Raw genomic sequence first — 23135 nt, forward strand, 5'->3', positions numbered from 1 at the left:
TCGATGATGACCATGCTGTACAATACGCTACAGAATTTTTACATTCATTAAAATTACCTTGTATGCCACCACACAAATTCAAACTGAAATCTGAATACGCAATTATGTTACTCTGGAATTTTGATGCTCCACAACCATGCAATGGAAAAAGATTGTGTGTTAAACGCATGCAACCTCATGTGATAGAAGCCGTCAGATTAATTAATGTGGCTAAGGGTGAATTGACATTCATTCCCAGAATACTCATTATTCCATCAGAATTTGCAATTCAATTTAAAAGGCTTCAGTTCACAATTCAATTATGTTTTACCATGACAAACAAGTTCCAAAAACAATCCTTGAAAGTGGTTGGTTTTAACTCAGCTTCACTTTGCTTTAGCCATGGACAGTTTTATGAAAGATATTCACAGGTAGGCTGCCCAAAATGTCATACATTAGCACCAGAAGGTACAGCATCAAATATTGTCTATCCAAGAGATTTATGCAAATAACAAAGCCAATGCTCCATTCGATGATCACATTTGCTTACAAAAAAAATCGATACACTTATGTTATTTAATATTTATATGTACTTATTGATTGAATATAGATTCGACTCGTACTGCCAGGTGTAGATAGCCAACCTCCTTATTGATCTACTTTCTTCAACAACAATGATCTGATCCACTATTCCAGAATAATTTCTAAATGGACAACTTCTAATTTTAATAATAACAGATTAATAATTATCTAACAAACACTATTTATTAATGACTAGCGAGGGTACCCGAATAGAAAGAGGTAGTATACTAAGGATATTGAGCAACCCCTAGAAAAACAACAACTTTTGTTTCAATCAAAATAGCAACGAGTACCCATGTAAGCGCAAAAAAAAAAAAAAAAAAAAATTAGCTGCAGAAGGCAGGCTCGAACCTGTAATGCAAAAGCAGAAAAGGAGGTGAAAAAAGCTAATATGCTATCACGGCCATGACGACTTATGATGAAAGAACGGTTTTTTGAATTTACATTCAGATTGCAAGGTGTATGACTTACAAAAATCTTGACGCAAAAAGTGACCCCTCCTTGCAAAAAAAAACGGCCCAGTTGACCAGCAAAAAATTAATCTTTTTGGCCAATTTTTACATATTTTTCATCCGAAAGATTGATCTTTCTAATGATTCCAATTTTGTCATGGTCTGATGCGTCTTAAGTTTTTAACAAACCTACAAAAACACACCGACACCACACATACATGCAAATTAACACACATTTTTCTTTTTATATAGTAGATAATTGTCAAGCAGTTTCAACTGTTTAAAAATATCCTATTTCAATCACTTAAACTACAAAAGAATTTTACTAGTAAGAATGGCTTTCTTTTAAAAATACAGTTTATCACGCCAGGTAATCATATTTTCATTTGTTTCTGTAAAACAATTCCATTGATATTTATTTTTCCTAGATTACAAAATCTGAGCAATAAATACCTAACAAACCAATCGTTTCTTTTCCCGTTCTGTGTTAAAATATTTTTAGCAGTTTATCCGCAGTTACTATTTTACGTGAATCACATATGATGATGCCCCAGATAATCTTAGCCTTTTTTTTTTTTTTTTTTTTTTTGGTGACGGAGGGAGAATTCTCTTACCGAATCTGTTCTGACTTTGTGACATTTTTCCAGCGAGCACCAATTCACTAAGAATTCTAAAAAAGAATTTTATTTACTTAACATTCTTTTTCATATTCTCGAGCAATGCTGGGAAACAGGTCCTGCTAGTTATATATAAACTGGATTACAGTATTGCCTCAAATATCACAGTAGATGGGGACCTAGACTACCTATAATATTAAAAATCTACAAAGTCAGACAAACCCATTATTTTTACCTTATTTAATTGTTTATAGGCTGTTTAAAAGCACCCATTACTATATTAATAATAGAAAGATTGTAACACTGGTTAGGTTGTATAGGACAATATTATTTAATTTTTGAATATTCGATTGTCATGATTTTTATAGATTTATTGTGGAAATCCGCGATATATTGAAAAACCCGTGAAGTAGCGAATCTGTGATAAACTGCAAAATAGCAAGGGGTTACCGCATCTCTTTTTAACTCTATACTTAATAAAATGAAGTCAGTTTTTCCCCCAGAAAAAAAAAAATTATATAAATGCAGACTCCACACATAAATTCAATATGTTCACATTTCCAGCCAATATTTGATGTAGGCAACTAGTAGTCACTTTTATTCATTACTAAAAAATCTTACAATAATTCCTGGGAGAGTCGCTTTCCAAAACAAATGGTCTTTACAGGTGGTAGCACGATATTTACTCTCTAATTGTTTCCTCCTCTTCCTATACTCAATGAGACTGGGAACTTTTACACATTTTACAGTTTTTCACACAAACAGCGTCCATGTTTAATTCTCATTATAATACACTTATCATTAGTTCTTTTCGATTACAAGCTTAAAATATGGAAGCCTCCTGCCAAAATCCCGGATGATTTCATTGACTGCTTAAATACATTCATCAGATGCAGGGAAAATCGAATTCAGTTATTTTTGAACGGTTAAAAAATAAACAAAATGGCGTTATCCAAAAAAAGAAAAACACATTCGCTACTTTTTTTTTTGTTTTTAGATTAACGGTGTCATTATTTCTGGCTATGATCAGCCGTCAGTTGGTAAACTAATGTTAAGCGATTATTTCAGTCTATAAATAGCCCTTGTTTACACAAGCAAAGAGAAAGAGATAGGGAGACATAAATAAAACAAATACGGACGTATTTATGGAGGCTTTCACTTTGTTAACGTTTATAACACGTTGGAAAGGCATTTTGTGTCGCTTATTGCCATCCGTACAAAGCATATACTGGATCAATGAATGATTCTGGCAACATTTCTGATTAGACACGGTGAAACTATTACGAAACTTTTAGTGTGCGGCATTTGTTATTGCAAACCTACCGTAATTTGGTCCAGAGGGGAATTTCTGCAATCATTTTATTACAAGTTAGAAAAGCATTTCATCCAAGGCATGAAAATTGTTAAACAAAATGTTTTTACTATAGGCTTTAAAAATAAAGGTACAAGATTCAATTTGAAATTTATTTATCTTCAAAGTGCACTTTTATAAATTTTACAAAGTAAGGTACGCAAATTTAATACCTTACTTTGTAAAATGTATAAAAGTGCACTTTGAAGATAAATAAATTTCAAATTGAATCTTGTACCTTTATTTTTAAAGCCTATAGTAAAAACATTTTGTTTAACAATTTTCATACCTTGGATGAAATGCTTTTCTAACTTGTATCCTATCTTTTTAAGATTATATTTTATTTGATTTATTAATTTGGATTTAAAAAAAAAGATGAATATGATTTTGTATGTATTTATAAAAACTCTCCTACTCTCTATTTCAGATTGTATTTCTCCTCACACCACAACTCATTTTTGCAATCCCCTCTTTGCATTATTACAGGTCTGAATATTCTCGGTTTAAGTTTGTAATTCTCCTCAAACCACAACTCTTTTTGCAACTCTCTCTTTGTCATACATGTCTGAATAATGAGAACATCTGAAGTTTTTTAACAAAAACTTTAAAATAACTTTTTTAGATAAAATTTTTTAAAACTTCTTTCAGAATAGAACATCTTTAAAATTTAATTAGGAACATAGTTTATATAGGTTTCATTAACAAATATTCAGTAGATAACGAAAAAAATAGAGATGAAAATTTCAAAAGGACTGTATAACTGGTTACGCTCAATAGTAGTCCTCGTTAGCGAAAGACTTTGTTATTCTATTATTATTTAAAACATTTTGTGTCCTGCGCTTTCGCGCGAGGACTAATATAGTAGATATATTATTATTATTATTTTTGTTCTTAATTATATTATCATTTTTAATTATTCGTCCTTATTGTTATTAATGTTGAAAATGGTGTTGATTTTCATTTTCTTATTATTGCTAATACTTTTAATTAAAATACTTTTTTGTTTTTATTATTTTGATTTCTGTTTAGTAGTAGTAGTAGTAGTTTGTTATTAGTGTCTTTGTTTCACTCTTCTTCTTATTAAATACTGGTGTTGTTTCACTTACTACCATTCTATTTAGTAATTGATATAGTGGAAGATTCTGACACACCCTGAGAATGGATTACTCGGTCTAATAAAAGATGCCATAAAGTGATAACTAGACAGGTAGTAAGTTAATATTACGTCATTCAAGATACGTTCGAATGTAAATCTTATTTGTAACATTGTATCTCTATACAATAAACTTGTTATGACGTACTCTATATTGATTATGTTACCCCAGCTATATATTAGTATTTTATTTCTTTCTTTCGTTAATTGTATTGTTTTAGGATTAATTAATGTGCTTTCTTACATTTCCTTTTTATTAGTGCGGCTTAATTTCTTAACTTATACCACATCATAAAAATAAAACAAATACCTCACTTTAGAAGGATTTCTACTTCACTGAAAGACACCAGAGCCAATGGTCTTAGGATTGATTATAATATTCCTACACAAACATTTTTTTTTAAAGTAATAATACTTTAATATATTGCACATTTTCTGCGTTTTTAACATTTATTTTTCAGATATTTTTCTTCCTGACACACGCTACAGATCCAGTTGTGCAAGTTTCCATTCCAAGTCATTACTAATCACTTAAAAACTTGAGATATATATATATATATATATATATATATATATATATAACACACTCACCTCTACAAGGTCGCAGTTCACCCATGCATGGAGTATTCTTTCCACATCTGGGCTAGTGCATCTGGTCTTTCACTCCTAGACAAGGTTCAGAAAAAAGTCGCCAACCTGATAGGTCTTGCACTATCAACTAAACTCCAACATCTGTCCCATCACGAAAACATGGCCTGTTTTACAAGTATTTCAATGGCAAATGCTCTGATGACCTCAAAGCACTAGTACCCCCTTAACGACAATACCCTCGACAAACAGCAAAATCCCACCCCTACACTGTAGAGATAGATCCCTTGATGCCATAAAGTCTTCTACTCAAATAGCTTCTTTGCTCGGAACACTGCACTTCCCAGGTGCCTGCTTCCCTGACTGTACTGACATTGTAGAAATCCAAGTGTAATGTGAACAGACACAGCCGAACTCCCTAAATAGTATCCCTGCAAATTTGGTTTCAAACTAAGTGGCTTGTTTAGGATGAAAAAAAAAAACCCCCAGAAAAAACAGTAAAAATACACATCAGTTAAATTTATTTAGAAATTCTTTGTTTTTGTTAAAAGAAGCTTACCTTTTCTACCTCGTGTATTGGTTGATATTATGGCAATAAAGAACACTTTGGTCAATATCGATCTGAGCACAGATCTGCTGTTTACAAATGATGTTATCGATGTCAATGTAATTAGAATATTCAAACCAAAAGTTCAAATAAAAAATGTACGATTCAAAATTTGAATAAAACATTTGACTTGATATACTTGTATAACTTTTATACAAATTAAAAAAAAATTGTTTCTGAACTTTTGAGATAAGAATTTATACTTACTAATTTTTGGACTACTGTTCTCATGTTGAGCCTTATTTTCATGTGTTCACAGTATAGTACATTAGTACACTATTTTAGAGGTTAAAGGTTCAATCCCCAGTGCAAGCGACACCCAAAATATAATTGCGAATTACTTTGACCTGGTCATAGCTGACAGAACGAGACTATGCTACCTTTATGTATAGTGTAGTTGGGTACATAATGAAGTCTGTTGACAGGTACATATCAGTGTCATATAATGGGAATGACAATAAGACAATTATAATGGGTCACACACAGTTCATATTTCTAACACATAAGAGATGAGAATTCATTATTGAAGGAGGATTCCTGTTAACATTGAGGAGGCAGACATGAAATACAGTTCATAGAGAAGGCAAATATTATTTATGATGGTGAGGACAGTTAACACTTTGGAATGGCCACTCCTCAATATCTTAAGGTTAAGAACGGCTTTCGGATTAGACTCCCCTAACCTCCATATGTTAAGAAAGTCGTATGGAGTAGACACTCCCGGTACAGACAACAGTTTGTATTTGTTTACTATGAGATCAATTCATATCATTGTATAATTTTGGACGCTGAAACTGAACATGATAAAAAGAAATTTTTTTTTATTGTACATGTATATGTTAATCTAAATAATGCAAATGGCACATTTTACAACGCTGAAAGCAACGGTATTTGCAGTAGATGTAAAAATTACCAGAAGCTCTGCTAATTTGTACCAAAGTTACGACTATTTCTTTGTGTAACTTAAAACTGAGTGTTATAGTAAGTTTTGTGAATATTAGTCTGCAACATCGCAAAAAAGCGATGATAGGAAATTATCATTGATTTAAAACAATGCGTGCCGATAATGTGTGTAGAAAAAGGTGAGGATATACATACGCAAAGTTATGAATACGCACAAAATGCATACGCAAAGCTATGAATACGCACAAAAAGCATATGCAAAGCTATGAATACGCACAAAAAGCATGCGCAAAGCTATGAATACGCACAAAATGCATGCGCAAAGTTATGAATACGCAAAGTTATGAATACGCACAAAATGCACGTGCAAAGTTATGAATACGCACAAAATGCATGTGCAAAGTTATGAATACGCACAAAATGCATGTGCAAAGTTATGAATACGCACAAAATGCATGTGCAAAGTTATGAATACGCACAAAATGCATGTGCAAAGTTATGAATACGCACAAAATGCATGTGCAAAGTTATGAATACGCACAAAATGCAAACGCAAAGTTATGAATACGCACAAAATGCATACGCAAAGCTATGAATACGCACAAAATGCATACGCAAAGTTATGAATATGCACAAAATGCATACGCAAAGTTATGAATATGCACAAAATGCATACACAAAGTTATGAATACGCACAAAATGCATACGCAAAGTTATGAATACGCACAAAATGCATGTGCAAAGTTATGAATACGCACAAAATGCATACACAAAGTTATGAATACGCACAAAATGCATGTGCAAAGTTATGAATACGCACAAAATGCAAACGCAAAGCTATGAATACGCACAAAATGCAAACGCAAAGCTATGAATACGCACAAAATGCATACGCAAAGCTATGAATATGCACAAAATGCATAACGACTCAATCGATAAGTGCGGGATGATAGACAGCTTAATGTATAAATAACTGAAACGTACATTTCATGGTTGAAAGACGACAATACAAAAACTTATAAAAATATGATCTTTTATTCAATCCGGATGATATGATCAGGGATTCAATGCCTTTCAGATTCTACATTGTCTTATCCCCCCCCTCTTCGCTTCCAAAAGAGTTTCAGTTACACAACTCCCAACTCCGAACTCTGACTTTCTGCCCCAACTAAAACTGACTCTCCAAATATATTGGAAACTTCTTTGTGCCGTCAAAACGTGCTCCAGCCACGTGAATATTCTCACATAGATTTTACACATCAATATTTATTTAACCTTCGGCCACACAAAGAAAATGCCTAAACTGTTTTTATTTTCCATTGTTCTTATTCTGACCTCTGGTTTATCATTATTTCTAAATACAAAAGACAATTCCTAAATTCCTGTGATTGCGAAATGTATTCGCTTTTAACTTTTGAATACTTGGTTCAATTCCAACCTTTTCCTTTTAACAAATATTCTTTTCAAACTATCTCCGTTGTTCCTTTAATTACTGGGATCTGTCCCCTTCCATGTAACTCATGGATTAAATAAAGAGTTCCATTTGAAATTCCACGCAGATTTCAGAGTTCAACAGAAAGATTCCCGAGTTTGAAAAAACGACACATGAAAGTCAAAGACTGAAAGGTTGTGCAAATTAAACTCAAAATGAGAACAGTAGTCTGAAGAATCCAAATGATACAGCATATCTAAAAAAAAAAAAAAAAAAAAAAAAAAAATCATATTTCTGTTCTGATAGCAAGTTAATAACAGTAAAAAAAGACAAAACAAAGAAAACTCACAATTTTAATATTTGTTTGAATAAAAAATATCTAACTTAAACACTTTTGTACATATCTAAAAAAAAAAAAAAAAAAAAAAAAAAAAAATCATTTCTGTTATTAGCTACTGATAGCAGGTTAATAACAGTAAAAAAAAAAAAAAAACAAAGAAACAAAACAAAGAAAACTCACAATTTTAATATTTGTTTGAATAAAAAATATCTAACTTAAACTTTTGTACATATCTTAAAAAAAAAAAAAAATCTGCAATTAGCTAAAGACAATAAGTTAACATTAAAAAAAAAAAAAGAAGCAAACAAACAAAAAATCAATGTTAAATAATCGAGACATTTAACACCTATGGAACTGTTATTTTTTGCTGAAGTGTCTTTATTTAATAAAAAATATATATACACAAAATACATAACGACTCAATCGATAAGTGCGGGATAATAATAATTATAGTAATAATAATAAATAATATTGTCACTTGAAATTTAAATGGGAAACACATGAAAAAATGTATTATCATATCTAGTGTGCTAAAGATATTAAAATCTTTTATCTTCTATAATTAAGAATATGAATGAATTGAGGGAGTAGGAAAGGGGGTGTCCTGATAAAATTGAATTTACTAAAATAAAATGGTGGGTGAAGGGGTGTACTTTTTTTAAACTTATTTATTTTCAAAATGATTCCTTGATTTAGAAATACAGAGATTATAAATACATACTTATATATATTGTTGAGAGGGGGTACAAAATTTAATTATCGTTATATACAAACCAGATTTATATTTGAACATAATGAATTACAAAAAAAAAAAAAAAAAAAAAAAAACTAAAATGGTTAGCTAACCGACTTTGAACCTCTCTCAACAATTGAGGTTAAGATTACGATAAAAAAAAAAAAAAAAAAAAAAACGGAACCGTAATTCATGGCCTCAATTTAGTTCCGTCGAGCGAGGTTCAAAATCGGTTAGCTAGCCTTTAGTTTTTTAAAATTTATGTTTAAAATTAAATACAGGCTGTATACAGCGAATATATATATATATATATATATATAGTTATCTTATTTCTGACAACATCTATAAAGTGTGATACATTTTTTTCCCATTTCTTATTAGTAAGATTCTTGGCTCAGTGGTAGAATGTTAGCCGCAGTCTCTAGGGTCCTGGTTTCAAATTCCATTAGGTCTAGCCACGCTGATGAGTAGTAGATGACTAAACACGTGCCTGTGAATAATTATAATTCGTATAATTTTATGGATTAATAAATTTGACATTTTATTTACTAAAATTTTCCAAAGTTTGATACACTGAATTTAATGGGAAGACCAAATTTTTAACATTATTATAATATTTGTTGATGTTGACTTTTTTTCTGGAGCAAGATTACAAAATATTGATTAGGTCATAAACTTTACATTCAACTTGTGTGTGTGTGTATATATATATATATATAACAAAAGATGAGAATTCAAAGTTAAAAACTTTGTTACATCATCAGATCAATAAAGAAACAGAAAAATAACCTCAAGCAATAGCATTTCACAGCCTAATGCTTCTCATCAATAAAGTAGAAAAGTCATGTTTATATTTACAAAAAAAAAAAAAAAAGAAAAAAGCTGGTATGAGGACATTAGCTTAGAAATGAGGTTTCTTTGTATAAATATTATTTTTATCTTTATCAATTTTATTTGGTATTTTTCAGTTACCGACTCGGTTTTCTGTAATGTTGACTTGAGCTTGCCTGGCAGCTGCCGGAAAACAATAATCAAATTTGAAAACGCTAAGTAAAAAAAAAAAAAAAAAAAAAAAAAAAGTTTACCGGATATATATATATATATATATATATATATATATATATATATATATATATAAAAAGAATAGTTAGGAAAACTTAATTTTTTTTTTTTTTTTTTTTTTTTTTTTTTCGTAGTGGTTTCCCAAGCCAACATTTACAAAAAAATCCGGGTTGGTAACCACAGAAGTACATTTTATTTATTTCTAATATATATTTTGAGAATTATTTGAGTTATTAAAGAAATTAATTTCAGATCATATATGAAAGTACACCATTTTTTTTATTTCATACGATCGATCTATTTCTGTATATAATATAAGCTCAATAGCTCAATAGCTGGTGTGTTAGAGCTTTTAACAGTTTTTTTTTTTCCAAGACAATTAAATGAATGAATAATAGATATTTTAAACATTCACTTAGGTTATATATATATATATATATATATATATATATATATATATAACCTATCATATGTGTATGCATGTACATGGATGTAAAAACCTGCCCAAGGTCACTGTAGTTAAGCAACTGCCCAATACCAGATGGGTGAGCGTTTGGGAATGCTAGGCACTTTATGTACTGCGATGTGATTTAAAAATTTCTATGTTAGTATCTCGGGGCACATTTAATTCACTGAGAGAGATGCACCCTCAGTCTTCGTTAAGATATGTATCTAGGAGGAGGAAAAATCTGATGCAAAAAAAACAAAAAAAAACCCTGCAGTCTAATGTAAAGTTCTGTCTTGCGACAGTCCTCTGCACCGACAAAGATTTGCAGTAATACCAATAAATGTGGTTGGTTCTACACAAAGCCTTCACCACTATAAACAAATAATCTGTGTGGATTCCAAATAACGTAGTTGTAGCGGAGCGCGTATGGCGAAATCGACGGGAGAGTCTACATATATCACGAGTTTGTTGGAAAAAAAAAATAGTGTTCACTCGTAGGTTTTACAAGAGCTAATATATTATTTTATTTAAAAATTATACATGAGTGTCTATTGGAGTATCCCGATTTAAAAATTTTTTTTTTTTTTTAAATCTGGATTTAGGGTAGAATTGATCTGCTTAGAACGACTGGTTTTTACTTTAAATCCTTAATTGAGGACCTCATATACATGTGCAGAAGGGGGGGGGGCTGGAGGTGCCTAAGCATCTGCCCCTTTTACTCGTTTTAAAAGTGGCCTTTTCAGACGAATGCATTATAGGCCTGTGCCTCATCGAGACACTGTTTTTTTTTTTTTTTTTACTTGAGCACCGGTCTTGAAAAAGTTCTTTGCACGTCATTGCTATAATGTATAATTTTTAAATTGTGTATGTTTGTGTGTAATCAAACTAGTTGTCTGTTTGAAAACGCCAAGAAAAATTAAATACTGCAGAAAAAAAAAGTTGTCCCAGAACAAAATGCTTTGGCATAAAATTTTACACTTTCATTTTTTCTTTTTGACTATATGTTGTCTTTTACAAATATTGATTTATGTCTTATGCTACGAATGATATGTATATTTAAAATGTAATCTATAACTTCTACATATCACAACTAGTATTTTATAGAAAATACTATATATGCGCATTATATCATTTTAAATAATAGATTTTGCATGTCATTATATATATATATTTATTTATTTAGTGTGTGTGTCTGTAGACAGTATAAATATATACATACTTAATTTGGATATCCTTCTTTATAGTATTATGTGATTTCTAAACTATATATATATATATATATATATATATATATACACACACACTTCATATAAATATTATTTTATCTTTTACAATTTTATTTAGTACTTTTTCAGCTATATATATATATATATAGAGAGAGAGAGAGAGTGTGTGTGTGTGTGGATAATATAAATATATACATAATTAACTTGGATATCCTTCCTCTTCATAGTGTTATGTGATCTCTAAACTATGTATTAATGTGTGTATGGCTAGCCACACTGATGAGTAGTGAAACTACTAAAAAACTGTCTGCAGATGACTACACATCCACAAATCGAGCAGTCTGTTGGAGGAATAACAGAGAAAGGAGTCATTTCATAGAATTTGTAAACAAATAAATAAATTCTTAAAAAAAAAAAATAATAATAATTTCTTCCACTCAAATACAGTTTCCATTAGTTTAGATGTTAAGAAATCCAACACCAATTCGTCACGTTTGGTGATCGCCTGATTAACATTGTACTCGTTATGTCTAACCACAATAAAGAGTAATTGTGGATTCATATATATATGATGTGCCAGTTACTTTTGTATTAGTAATATCGCCTATAGTCACTTGCTGACCAAAAGATGCTCATGAATGTGTAGCAACATATAAATGCTCATGTTAAACCAATAGTATATCTTGCTCTACTTTGGTACTGAGTACTCTTGTATGTTTTAACTTCATTAGTTGCTTCACCTCTAGAAAATACTAGCCTGGAATAATTATATATGTGCGAGAGAGAGAGTTAAAATAGAAAAGTGCAAAACCTAAAACCCAACATTTTGTCACAAAAATGAGGTTTGCCACTGTTTTTTTTCTTTATTAATAAAATGTATGCAGCAGTTGGGCAAAATGTTGAATTTTAGGAATAGATAACGAAAAATCCTGAAACCATGATGTTTATAAAAATTAATGAATTGATTTGATTTTTCTAACTTGGATTCCAGAATCTTCGTTGGCTTTCACAGATTACTATACTTCATGAATTTATTATTATTTTTTTTTTTATTATAAAATGACTTCTTTTTTACAAAGTTTCTTAAATACTGTAATTTATTCCTTTTTTTTTTTTTTTTTTTTTTATTTATCACTCCTTTTTCTTTAATTGATCTATCTAGTATATTGAGCTTTTTATTAGTTTCATAGATTCTAATTTTAATATAATATCCGTCTTTTTAATTTTATATATAAGTTGAAAATGTGTCAGCCATCTTGAAAAATAAGAAATATAGAATAAACTACTTTCGAGGAAAAAAAAAAAAGAAAAAAAAAAAAGACCAACAAAATTTAATTCTTTCCCTGACAAAGGATTTTAAATCCAAAATTAATTTAAAAAAAGAAATTTTTTTTTTTTTATTTGCATCTAAAAGGTATGTTTTAAAACTGTCTGTTTATTTTATATATATATATATATATATATATATCAATTTATATACAGAAAATAAATTATTAAACATGATACCGTCAGTTTCAGGCTATTAAGAATTATCTTAATATTTCATTCAATAATAATTTTCTTTTTGATATATATATATGTACTCATTGTAAGTGAGCTAACTACCCTGACCAATTCTGTTTCTGTTTACTTATAAAAGAAATGGTAAGATTTTACAGTTTTCCTGAAATTAAACAAACGTTTCTGTGTATTTAATTCACCATAAACTAATTTTCATAAACGCTATTCATGCATTGAGCACTATTGAAATAAATCCTGAAACAAAATATTATCTTACACACATATTATAAGATAATATATTATGTGTAAATGTAAATTTTATATATATATATATATATATAAAAACATTAACATAAAAGCACTTTCCTGAATAAACCTTATCAAATACAGCAGATCTTATACACACAAAGAGCTCAATATTCTTTCAGATATTAATTTATAATAATAAGTGTTAAGATAAGTCCCTACGTACACACACTAGTGCATATATGTGTGTATATATAATGCATGTATAACAATTATAATATAAATATCACATGATATATATATATATACACACACATATATTACAGACTAATAAAAATGGTATCGGAACTAAATCTATTCTTTTACCGATATCCATTGAAAAATGGGATTATTATGAGAAATGTAAGGTTATCTTTTTAAAAATACAAAGTCGACATTGTTTGAAGGGAGGAGATTAATATGTGGGTTGTGCAATACACGTAACACATCGGAGTGTGTCTGTACAAAGATGATGGGAACATGTAGTAAATTGCTTGTGTGTATATTATATGAATGATGAAAATATTGATAAATATTTTAAAACAATATTAGCATGTTTTTATTTTATTTTTTTCTTGACATTTTGGAACACAATAACAACAGATAGCTGTAGTTTAAAAAGTTTCTTTCTTGCACTTCTCGACCACTTGTTTCTGACTTTATTCAATGTTGTTCGTAAAAATTATGAAACAAGGATAGTGGTCGAAAGTTCGGAAGGGATGGGAGGATAAAAATTCCTCCAATCATAAATTTATATTCCTGAAAAATATTTTGTTTTTACATTTTAATATTGTTATAAAAAGATTTCTTAATATATTTTAGCATTTTTTTTTCACCATCTGTAGATATCACAAAGAACATATGCCAATTTCTAATATCAAAATATTTATCACACGCACACATGCACACACACATATATATGCATGTAAAAATATTTAAAAATAAATAATAACTAAAAGAAAATGTCCAATCAAAAAAAAAAAAAAAAAAAAAAAATGGGAGCAACATGAAAAAAAAAAAAAAGGGACATAACTCCCTCATTGCTTAGGGAGCGAAATTAAATAGAAAAAAAGCAGTGTTTCAAAACTGCTAATATGACAAAAAAAACAAAACATCTTTATATAATATATATATATATATATATATATATATATAATTACCAAATAGGAAAAACGCTTTGATGTTTATGAAGAAAACTTTTATAACAACTTTTGTCTGTAGCTTCATTTAAAATTAAGTGGAAAAAAAAAGTATTTTGTTTTCATGGTTTTATGTTTTGAGGTCATTTAATGCAAAAATAAGTAAATTTATAGAATTTGATAAACGCTCTTTTTTTAATTGATTTTTTAAGTTTTTTTTTCAGCTGTTTTTTAATTTTTATTTTTTTACTTTTTTTTTTATTTTTAACATTTGACCCAAAATTTAAATCCTATCTGAATTAAAAGTTGATTTCTGTTTGTGTAGTTTTTTAAATGGTCTTCGATCTTTGTATGTTAGAATAGCAACCTGGAACATTTCTTGCTTTTGCCATAAGCCATTGTTGAGATTAGGGCAAAAGATATAGTCAAAACTGTTTACACAATGAACCTCAAAACTGAACATCTCTTACAGCGAGTCTCACCGGTGCATGCAAATACTTGCGCCATCATTTCGGCTGGATAGCCATAAAATCATTTTGTGTATTTGGTGAGCGACAAGAAAACAGGGTTTTTTTTTTTTGTTTTTGTTTTTTTTACTCTCCATTTTCCTCTAACAAAGTGCGTAAAACTGCAATTTAGCAGTCCGTACACCACAATGCAATAAAAAATTGTCCATAGGCATTAAATGTAATCTTATGTTGGTTTTATTTCGTGCTAAAATATATTTAGTATTATGCTTGTAAACTTAAGAAAAACATGCTTGAAATGTTTATATATGATGAAATAACTGCTAGAAAAAAAATAAAAATAATGGAGTCTTTACACAAACGGAAGTTAGCAGTTATTTCAGCATATGTATAGATTTCAAGTGTGTTTTTCTTAAGTTTACAAGCATAATACCAACTTGATTTTAACTCAAAATGGTTCTTCATTTACTTAAAACAAGATCAAAGAATATTTATCATCAGTACATAAATTTTAATCACATTATGTTTGAGCCATTAAACTGCAGTTTTACCCAAAAGTATTTATTTTTGGAAAATTATTGCATATTTTACAAAAATGCTTCCATTTTGCATTAAATAAGTTACTTTATATTCACAGAATGTTAAAATGTCACACAAAAAAAAAAGTCACACACAAAAAAAAATGTCACACACACACAAAAATGCGCTTAAAAAATCCTAATGTTCCTATATGGGAACATTATCATGATTAATGGATACTAACACATTGGTTCTCATCTGATCACCGAAGTTAAGTGACGTTGAGCCTGGTCATACTTAAATAGGGGATCATCTGGGTATACCAGGTGTTCTTATTTACTTACCTCTCCCACAGGAGCATAGTTAGATAAATTGATGGCAAAATAACTTTGGTATTTTTTATTTTTTGCAAAGATCTAGCATTCTTCTTGGTTATTGTAGCGAAATTCAAAAATTGAAATATTGAATTTAAAGTGTAACCAATAATATCTACCGAATTGTCATGTCACAATAATGAAAATATCCAAAAATTATGAAAAACGATAAGGTAAAAAATTAATGATTAATGAAAACAAATTAGTGAAAATTAAGTTTTGCTAAATTGGCCAAAGATTTTTCAGTTTTCAGAAAATGTTTGCCTCTCTTTTGTTACGATTTGAACTCTCCTGTTTCTTTTTTTTTTTTTTTTTTTTTTTTTTTAACGAAACTCTTTTGCTAATTGTCTTCAAAAAACTATTTTCATTAATAATTTATTTTTTTCTACCCTATCGTTTTTCATAAATTTTGGATATGCTCATTACTGTGACATGACAATTCAATAGATAACATCGGTTTTACTTGGACTTCAATATTTCGAATTCCACTATAATAATGAAGAAGAACCAGACCTGTGTGGTCACATTTAAAGGTTTTGGATATAACAAAAAAAAACAACAAAAAACAAACAAAAACGCCCATTTGGGACGCCTACCTCAAGTGAATAAACCACTTCATTTGACGCTGTCGTCTGAGATACTATATGACCATTATAATGTTTTTCATCAGCATTAGCTTGACAAGCATAATGCATTTTTACGCTTTTGAAGGTCGTATAATTGCCAATTCTATGGGATGATAGTAAACTGTTTCTCAATTACGCTAGAAACATAGCAAAAGGTCATATTTACAAACAGTTATTTGTACTGGTTTTAGTTGGACTACAATTCAGCAGATATGCTCTCTGGCCTTCTTGAAGGGTATTTTGCATCTACTGATTTCTCTATCAATATTGTTTTATTAGTTGTGCATTGTACGTGCTGGTTTTCTGCATGCTTAAATTGTAAACTTTTTTCTAGAGACTGAAATGTAGTAAAAAAAAAACTAAAAGAATAAAAATGAAATTTAAAAAAAAAGAAATGTAAAACATAAAAAGGAAATGAAAAAAAAAATGAAATGAAAAAAAAAATGAAATGAAATGAAAAAAAAAATGAAATATAAAAAAAAAATGAAATGAAAAAAAATGAAACGTAAAAAAAAATGAAATGTAAAAAAAAGTGAAATGAAAAAATGAAAAAAAAAATGAAATGTAAAAAGAAATGTAAAAAAAATGAAATGAAAAAAAATGAAATGTAAAAAAAAATAGAATTGAAATGAAAAAAAAAATGAAATGTAAAAAAAATGAAATGTAAAAAAAAATGAAATGAAAAAAAAATGAAATGTAAAAAAAAATGAAATGTAAAAAAAATAGAATTGAAATGAAAAAAAAAAATGAAATGTAAAAAAAAAATGAAATGTAAAAAAAAAATGAAATGTAAAAAAAAATGAAATGTAAAAAAAAATGAAATGAAAAAAAATGAAATGTAAAAAAAAAATAGAATTGAAATGAAAAAAAATGAAATGAAATGAAAAATGAAATGAAAAAAAAATGAAATGAAAAAAAAATAGAATTGAAATGAAAAAAAAAATGAAATGTAGTAAAAATGAAATATAGTCTCAACAGAAAAAATTAAATGTAGTCTAAAAAAATAATGCACTATCTAAAAAAAAAAAACGAAATGTAGTCTCAAAAAAGAAAACATGAAATAAAGTCTCGAAAAAAAAAAAAAAAATTAATGTCGTCTTAAAAAAGAAAAATCTAAAAAAAATGCAATGTATTTTCCCCTCAAAAATGAAATTTAGTAAAAAAAAAAAAAAAAATTGTAATTTAAAAAAAGAAATGAAATGTAAAATGAAATATACTCTTAACAGAAAAATAAATAAAATGTAGTCTAAAAAAAAGACATGAAATATCCCCCCCCCAAAAAAATATTAATGTAGTCTAAAAAAAGGAAATATCTAAACAAAAAAAAAATGCAATGTATTTTCCCCTCAAAAATGAAATTTAGTAAAAAAAAAAAAAAAAAAAAAATGAAATTTAGTCAAAAAAAAAAAAAAAAAAAAAAGGAACCTTATCTGCATAAAAGCAATGCAAAAAACAAAAAAAAACATCAAAACGTTTTTCCTTTGTCAGTATTTATCATGTCATTTTGCAATGATTCTTCATGTCGTATATAAAATCACCTTTTAGCAAAGACATATTTGCAAATGCTGATATCAGAGATTCTCAAAGAAAAAAAAAAAAAATTTACTATGCCCCTACCCTCTTAAGGAAGAAATTCTAGGGTTAATTAAGAGATGTGTGAAGATGGAACCAGATTAGAAAACTTATTCCTTATTTTTCAGTTAAATATAAAAAGCTACTAAAAAAAGATAGATACAAAAAGGTAATTCTAAATAATTTTTGACAAATATTTTTTGTTATGTGTACAACACCTCAAATTTCTACCACACACACACTGTTATTTCGAAGGGTATACGAAATAACGGTATGGGACAACCAAACATTCTTGATATAGCGGATTACTGATTTTTCCCCTGGATAACTACTCCTCCGACCTGGCGATAATATCCCAGAAAATATTGAACTCATTCTGATAATGGACTGCCCAGGTTGTATGAAATTCCCTCTTCTATGATTCTTATTCACCATTCAAATAACATTTTAAATATATGTGCTGAAAAGCAAAATATTTATTTATTCATAGCTGAACATTTTACTAATTGCATTTCATTTCCTCTCATATGAGACATTATTTCCTTAATCTATGAATTTTTAATAAACATAATTTTTCTCCATATATTCCTTGTTTCAAACAATAAATTCTTAACTTAAACATATTTTTATATATTTTAATCTACAGAATTTAACTTTAATCATTAAACTTATATATTGCTCTATTATTTTAAGATTGAGCTTTAACTTTTTGGCTAGGATCATCCTGAAAATATTGCCACAACGTAATATCTGACAGGATAATTCACTTGATCTCTAATTTGTGACTTATCTCATTTTTATATATATTATAATAAATCCATATTCCTGTCTGGTTGTTTGTTCACAATGACGTCATGTATGGCTGCATATATGACGAGTGGGGCAAAAAAATGAAAGATTCCCTGAGCAATGCCGGGCAGCCTGCTAGTATATATGTGTCTATATATATATACACACACAACTAGTTTTTCATAACTTCATGATTTTTATATATATATATATGTCTTATTTGTAGTATTCCAAATTTTACTGGGTTTATATAATTCAGTAATCGTTCATATACCAATAAATTTGAAGCCAAAAAGAGATGACTTAAACTGTAAACTACAAAATTATCATATTTCAAAATTGAGCATTCATATATTGTTTTAACATATATAAAAAATGTCATTCAAATACAATACTGTTTCGTTGTATCATAACTCATCAGTGCAGCTAGACCAGCAACTACCTCTAGGGATTGAACCCACAACCATCGCGTTGATAGTCAGCAGTTCTAACCTCCGGCCCATGGGATCGGTGCTCAAATGTCCATTTATGTCGTAAAGTTAAGAAAAACTCAAACCAACATTTAAGCCATTTGCATTATAATTGGGTTCTCCAAATGCTATTTTGTTGGGTTAGGGTTAGTTATTGAAAAAGGATAAGAATGTTTCAACCGTCTTGATAATGTGAGATGAAGAATGGGGGGGGGGTAATATATATATATATATTGTGAAAGCCTATTTTGTTAAAACTAACATACCTATTATGTAAGTCAACAATAAATAATTAAATAGTGGTCGAAGTTATTTGATCTTTAATTTTCTTATTTTTCAAGAAAGTTCAAGACAAAAACTTTGAAATGTGTTTATCTATTTTACAGTTTGACTTCAGTTGGCTAAACAAAAAGTTTGCAATAAAAAATGTCCTCATTAAAACTGTACACAATAGAATATACCTTATCCTCCTCTCTATGAAGAAAAAGTTTGTTTTTTTATTTAAATTTTTTTAATTAATAATTACTTGAAAAGTAAAAAACAAATTTAATATTGCATGTTATTTGGAATGTTAAAAAAAAATTTAAACTTTAAATAAAAACAAAAAAATCCCCAACATTTAAATTTTAAACGAAAACTAAAAAAAAAAAAATTCTGATTTTTTTTGATTGAAAAAATTGTGGAAATGAAAAGTGTTGATGGGCAAACTAGAGATTGAGAATCACTGTTTCAGATTTTTTTTTTTTTTGTTGCTTTTTATTTTGTCTTTTTTTACCAAAAAATACAAAAAACTGATGGGTGATTTTATTTGCTTTCTTTTCTGTTTTTGTTGTTTTTTTTGTTTTTTTTTGAAAATAAAATCACCTATCAGTATTTTTGTTTTTTTTTTTGTAAAAAAAAACAAACAAACAAAAAACCCCAAAAAACTGATAGGCGATTTTTTTTTTTTTTTTTGAAAAAAAAAAACAAAAAAAACTGACGGGTGATTTTATTTGCTTTCTTTTCTGTTTTTTTTTTTGTAAAATAAAATTACCTATCAGTTTTTCTGTTTTTTTTTTTTTTGTAAAAAAAACAGAAAAACCCCAAAAAACTGATAGACGATTTTTTTTTTTTTTTGCCAAAATTAAAAGAAACACGAATGATTGAAGAAAAACGGTCCGTGTGTGCATGTGTGTGTGGAAGGGGAAAGATGGTGTTCCAACAGAAAAACATAGAAAAACTACTCGGCCTTTGTTTTCTGCTCACACAGCAGTTTTTTTTGTTTTTTTCAGAAGAGTTTGATTATTAATATTATTATTATAATTATTATTTGAGTTGACTAACGATGAATCTTTCAAGAGTATGGAGAAATATGGATGCTTCGTGATGTCGGAAACGTTAACACAGCAGAGAAATATCTGTACAGTTGTTTTTTCTTTTTGTATGATTTTTTTTTTCTTCTCTCGCTGTACTTCGTGGGCCATGATCACAATTACGGGGCAACAGCACCATTACCGCCAACGTGGGCAGCACTTCGTGGTTACCGAAATGAACACATTGTCATTTCTTGGCCATCAAAGGAGAAAAATTTGGAGCAAGGGAAAGGGTAGAAAGTCAGGATTTGTTTTATTTATTTTTATTTGTTTATGCGAGGAAGAAAGTTGGATTGGGGGTGGGGGATTGGAAGTAAAGGAAATTGTTGGCATCCAGCAGTAAAAACAAAAACACAAAAAAAAAAAAACAGGAAAAAAAACTGAGAATTATTCGGCTAAGATCCCTCATAACGGATTCAGGTCTGGATCTGACGTGTATTGCAAGTTATCCAATGGGTAGACATCACCATCCATGTAGGCATATGGAGGGGCGCTCGGTTCAGCACAGTGGTACGTCCTTCCATTGTCTACACGGGATCGGCTTGAAGATTCTTGAAATGTTCCCATGAAACGCTGAAAAATATAACAGTTTATTCCATTTTACATAAAGATCCACGGCTGAAAATACCATTCGGTGTGGACATACACCTGCTCGGAAAAAAGAAAAAACATAAAACGAGTGTCAAAAATAAAACAGTTGTTGGTTACAATTATGAGACACAAATATGGTGGATTGTCAAAAATAAAATAATAGTTGATTGGAACCACATGCAAAAAGTTAACGGCAGAAAGAAATATCCCGTCGCTGAATAAAATGGCCTAGGATTATTGTCAAAAAATAAATTAACTGTTGGATTATGTCAAGCTACCTGGCCAAAAGAAAACAACATAACAGGATTGATTGTCAAAAATTAAATAATCCTTGGTTGAAGTTGGGCCAAAGGTAAAACATACCTTGTGCGATGCATGTTATGCAAAAAGACTACGTTTTCCTTGGTGTGCATTGTAATGCCTCCTATTTTTTTTAAAATTTCACCTGAATGGATCAGAGGCGATTGCTAATTGCATTGTTATGATGACTAAACTTATGCATTCATGACCTGAAAATGTCATCTCTCTGTTGCAGATACTGATGGTTTGAGATTAAGTAAACACCAGTCATGGACATGAATCAGAAGCAGAGATGGATCATTGAATTTCCGACAAAAGTGCATTTAGAATGGTGTGACTATGCAGAAAAATAAATTCTAGAGCACAAAAGATCACTCGTTTTAATTGTACTACTCCCGTTTTTGTAGCTCTTCAACTTTTTGGGTTTAAAACAAGCCAAGTATGCGAGGTCTCCCTCCAGAAGTAAATAAGCCAGAAAGAGAATTTCGAGAGTGATTAAGATATAGTAGAGGATTTTTTTTTCTTTTTTTGCTCAACACACCTCCAGACACCCGGGCAACGCCGGACACCCAGGCTAGTTGTTAAATGCAAGTAAACCCAAATGCACACATGGTTGAACAAAGTGACAATGGATAGCTTTGGATTAAGAGCTCAGTTGGTTTCCATATTAAAAATTTATTACATCTGACTTGGTTTTTCCCAAAGTTAATAAAAATATACATTTAATATTTTTTTTATTTTTTTTTTTTATTACATTTTCACCCCAAACAAGGCAAATTGCCACTTTGGTGTAGGGGGCTACTATCAGGGGAAACAACTACTGGGGTACTATGTAGGGATTTGGGCAGCAAGGTGTCAGTTCACGTTACACTTGAACTTCTGCACGTCAGTACTGTTGGGGAAGCAGGGACCTGGAATGGAATTCCAGAGTCTTGCGGTTCTGGGGAAGAAACTATTGGAGTAAAAAGGTCTTTTACATCTAGGGATCTCTACAGTGTGGGGGTGGGATCTAGTAGCCTGTCGGGTTTGTCGAGGGTGCTCGCGTCGTGGGGGCACAAGTGATTGCAGTTCGTCAGAGCATTCACCACTAAAATACTTGTAGAAAAGGCAGAGGGATGCAACATTTCGTCGATGGGACAGAGGCTGAAGCTTAGATGCCAGTTCAGGGCCTATCAGGTTTGCGACTCTCTTTTCACTTTTTTATACATCACATGCAAGTACGCATACGTAACATCTTAAGTCGTTCTGCACTAATACCCTTTTCAGCCGCAAGATTACAAACTGGCTTTGTCACAAGCCAGGAGTTAATAGCCGTGTGAACTGTTCTTTTCTCTTGCATATTGTAATAGGATTTTTCTAATTGTTTTTGGATAAACATGGTGTACTCAAGCTTAACTGGTCTACGAGTGACAGACTCAAGGTTGAAATGGTGACAAAATAGTGAAACGGGTTTCATGACAAATTTTTCTGAGGTGGACAGAGTCGCAAGCAATCCACACGGGGTTTAAAGATATGTAATGAATTCAGTGTTAGCTAATAATATAATAAAGTATATATGTTTAAAGACAACAAGTCGAATATGCAAGGTCCCCTCCCCCTCCATGAGTGAATAAGTCCAGAAAGAGAATTTCGAGAGTGATTAAGATATAGTAGAGGACTGCTATGTCAATGAAGGTGA

At 29.7% G+C, this 23135-nt stretch overlaps 1 protein-coding gene across 2 annotated transcripts in view; it reads right to left on the bottom strand.

Moving 5' to 3' along the window:
- Positions 1-19948: 19948 nt before the first annotated feature.
- The window catches only part of LOC145246158 (sodium- and chloride-dependent GABA transporter ine-like), a 463838-nt gene continuing 460651 nt past the window's right edge, over positions 19949-23135 (bottom strand). For both annotated transcript variants that reach the window (XM_080108026.1, XM_080108027.1), the window contains one exon: positions 19949-21139. In XM_080108026.1, coding sequence (XP_079964152.1) covers positions 20972-21139 — 168 coding nt within the window. In that variant the 3' untranslated portion in view covers positions 19949-20971. The remainder of the gene's footprint in view (positions 21140-23135) is intronic.

The sequence above is a fragment of the Euprymna scolopes genome, chromosome 23 (genome assembly GCF_053919585.1).
Source record: "Euprymna scolopes isolate OS-2025 chromosome 23, ASM5391958v1, whole genome shotgun sequence".
Classification (NCBI taxonomy): domain Eukaryota; kingdom Metazoa; phylum Mollusca; class Cephalopoda; order Sepiida; family Sepiolidae; genus Euprymna; species Euprymna scolopes.